Raw genomic sequence first — 2,365 nt, forward strand, 5'->3', positions numbered from 1 at the left:
CGTTCGATCTCAGAAGATAAGAGCTAGAGGCTTCAACTTTTTTTTTAAATGTCCGTATATATCGCGCGCATATCGAGTTTATCACAAAAAACGATAACTCATTCCGATATTTTTTATCGATAAAAAACCTTATTTCGATAAGGTCAGTTAAAAAATTATCTCCTACATCATTACAGCTTGAGTGTCAAAATTTTAAATATATATTGAGACGTATTTTATACAATTTCGGTTTTTGTTAAAATTTACGCCCCGCCCCTATATCCACCCCCTCACCCACATCTTTGTAGAGGTCGTAGCGTAGCGCAATCGTAGCGCAATCGCCTGTATTTGCGTGTGTTTGTGTGTATGCGTGTGTTTGTTTGTATGCGTGTGTGTGTGTGTGTGTGCGTGTGTATGTGCGAATTATTATTGAAATATCAGTTGCTCGAAGGGTTCAGGGGATCTCGCAGTCGAGCAGTCTCGACTACAGCTTTCTTACTTGTTTTTCTTAACGACAATTAAGCGCACTCTACCATCTCCTCCGGTTATGGCTTCCGTTACCACACCTAGCATCCACTGTTGTGGAGGAGCGTTGTCGTCTCCCACGAGCACGACTGCTCCTACCTGTAGGTTCTGCCTCTCCTTCGTCCATTTTGACTTCTGCTGGAGGCTGAGCAGGTAGTCCTTTGACCAGTCTATCCAAAACCGACGCTTGATGTTGAATATCAGCTTTAATAGTGTCAGCTTGGCGTCGTCGACTGGTTCTGTGGACACGAGTGGCAGCGGCGCGGGAGTTCCCCCTATTAGGAAGTGCCCTGGCGTGAGCACTTCGCCATCGTTGGGGTTGCTGCTGGCCTCGACCTCGACCAGCACGGTGGCCACCTCGTCTTGCTGTAATCGAGCGCTGCCCATCACTTTCAGCAGCAAACCCTTCGCGGATTTCACCGCCGCTTCCCAAAGGCTGCCAAAATGCGGCGCTCGAGGAGGGATGAAAGCAAACTCCATGACCCGCTCCGCAGCAAACGTTTCCATAGCCATGCCATGAAAAGTTGCCTTGAGGTCCAGCGTGCGTGCAGTACCCACGAAATTGGTGGCATTGTCGCAATACAGCTTCCGGACAAGCCCACGTCGACCAACGAACCTAGATAAACACATCAGAAATGAAAATGAGGTTAAATCGGTGAGTAATTCAAGATGCACTGCCTTCGAAGTGTAACAAGCAAATATGGCAACATATATTTTGACTGGCGATTTGCCACGAATTCCCAGTGAAACTAGTATTGGACCATAAAAGTCCACTCCACTGATCTCAAATGGCCTATTACCATGTAAGCGATCAGCGGGAAGATTGCCCATTATTTATGATAAGAGTATCGGTTTGTAGCGAAAACAAAGTACACATTTTCGGACTACTGCACTGCAAGTCTCTCGAGCATTGACCAGACAAACCTGCTGACGAAACAGGCCCATTAGTACTAGTGGATTGGCGTGGCAATGAGAGCGATGCAAATGCTCCAAATAAAGCGTCACGAAACGACACCTTTTTGAAAGCAATAAGGGGAATTTGGCATTATGTGCTAATGGTACCTTCAATAAACGACTCGTAGCAACCACAACACATGCCTGCCATGCTGATGTGGGTGCAAAAACGGTGTCAGTTTTTGCAATGACGGTTGCAACCCGATTGACTTCTTTACTTTCTTAATTTCTTCGCTGAATTCAATGTGTTGAATTACAGATATGGCTGCAAGGAATGCGAAGCTTAACTCAGAAGCTGTAGGAACAAGTGAAGAATGACTCTTTTTTTCCATTGATAAAGCGGAACATATATGCAACGATGCGGAGTAGCTTAGAGAATGACGAAGTTGATTCAATAAGTTGTATGACTGGATTTGTTACCTCATCGAACGTGATTATAGTAATTGCAGTTTTACGCTTCTCTAGCAGCTCTAATTCTTTTGGTAAGGTAATTTGTGGGTTGACTGGCCACGACGTGTCAGAAAGCTTTAAAAATCATGGTCCGCAAAACCACAATGATGTCTTAAGCTCCTCAACTGAAAATCCTCGAGATACAATATCTGCTGGGTTATCTTTCGTTGGTACATGACGCCAAGATACATTAGTTGTCAACTCTTGGATGGTTGCAACGCGATTAGCAACGAATGTATTCGAGCTAGATAAATGCATTCGCAGCCAATGTAGTACCACCTCAGAGTCTGACCAAAATGTGACTTGATTAATAGGACAATCAAGTATTTTCTTTAACAACCCTCTAGTACTGGGAAGTGGTTCGTAGCTGGTGAAATCACTACTAACTACCCTCTAGTACTGGGAAGTGGTTCGTAGCTGGTGAAATCACTACTTACTAGGGTACCACCACTACTTA

At 44.7% G+C, this 2,365-nt stretch overlaps 1 protein-coding gene across 1 annotated transcript; it reads right to left on the bottom strand.

Moving 5' to 3' along the window:
- Window positions 1-367: 367 nt before the first annotated feature.
- On the bottom strand, window positions 368-1,132 carry LOC149090463 (uncharacterized). The gene has a single exon (XM_089265201.1). It carries the CDS (start codon window positions 1,015-1,017, stop codon window positions 475-477), a length of 543 nt encoding a protein of 180 aa, XP_089121327.1. The 5' UTR covers window positions 1,018-1,132; the 3' UTR covers window positions 368-474.
- Between the last annotated feature and the right edge of the window lie 1,233 nt (window positions 1,133-2,365).

The sequence above is a fragment of the Drosophila navojoa genome, unplaced genomic scaffold (assembly GCF_054131105.1).
Source record: "Drosophila navojoa isolate 15081-1374.11 unplaced genomic scaffold, UAZ_NAV_1.0 NAV_Backbone_128, whole genome shotgun sequence".
Lineage (NCBI taxonomy): Eukaryota > Metazoa > Arthropoda > Insecta > Diptera > Drosophilidae > Drosophila > Drosophila navojoa.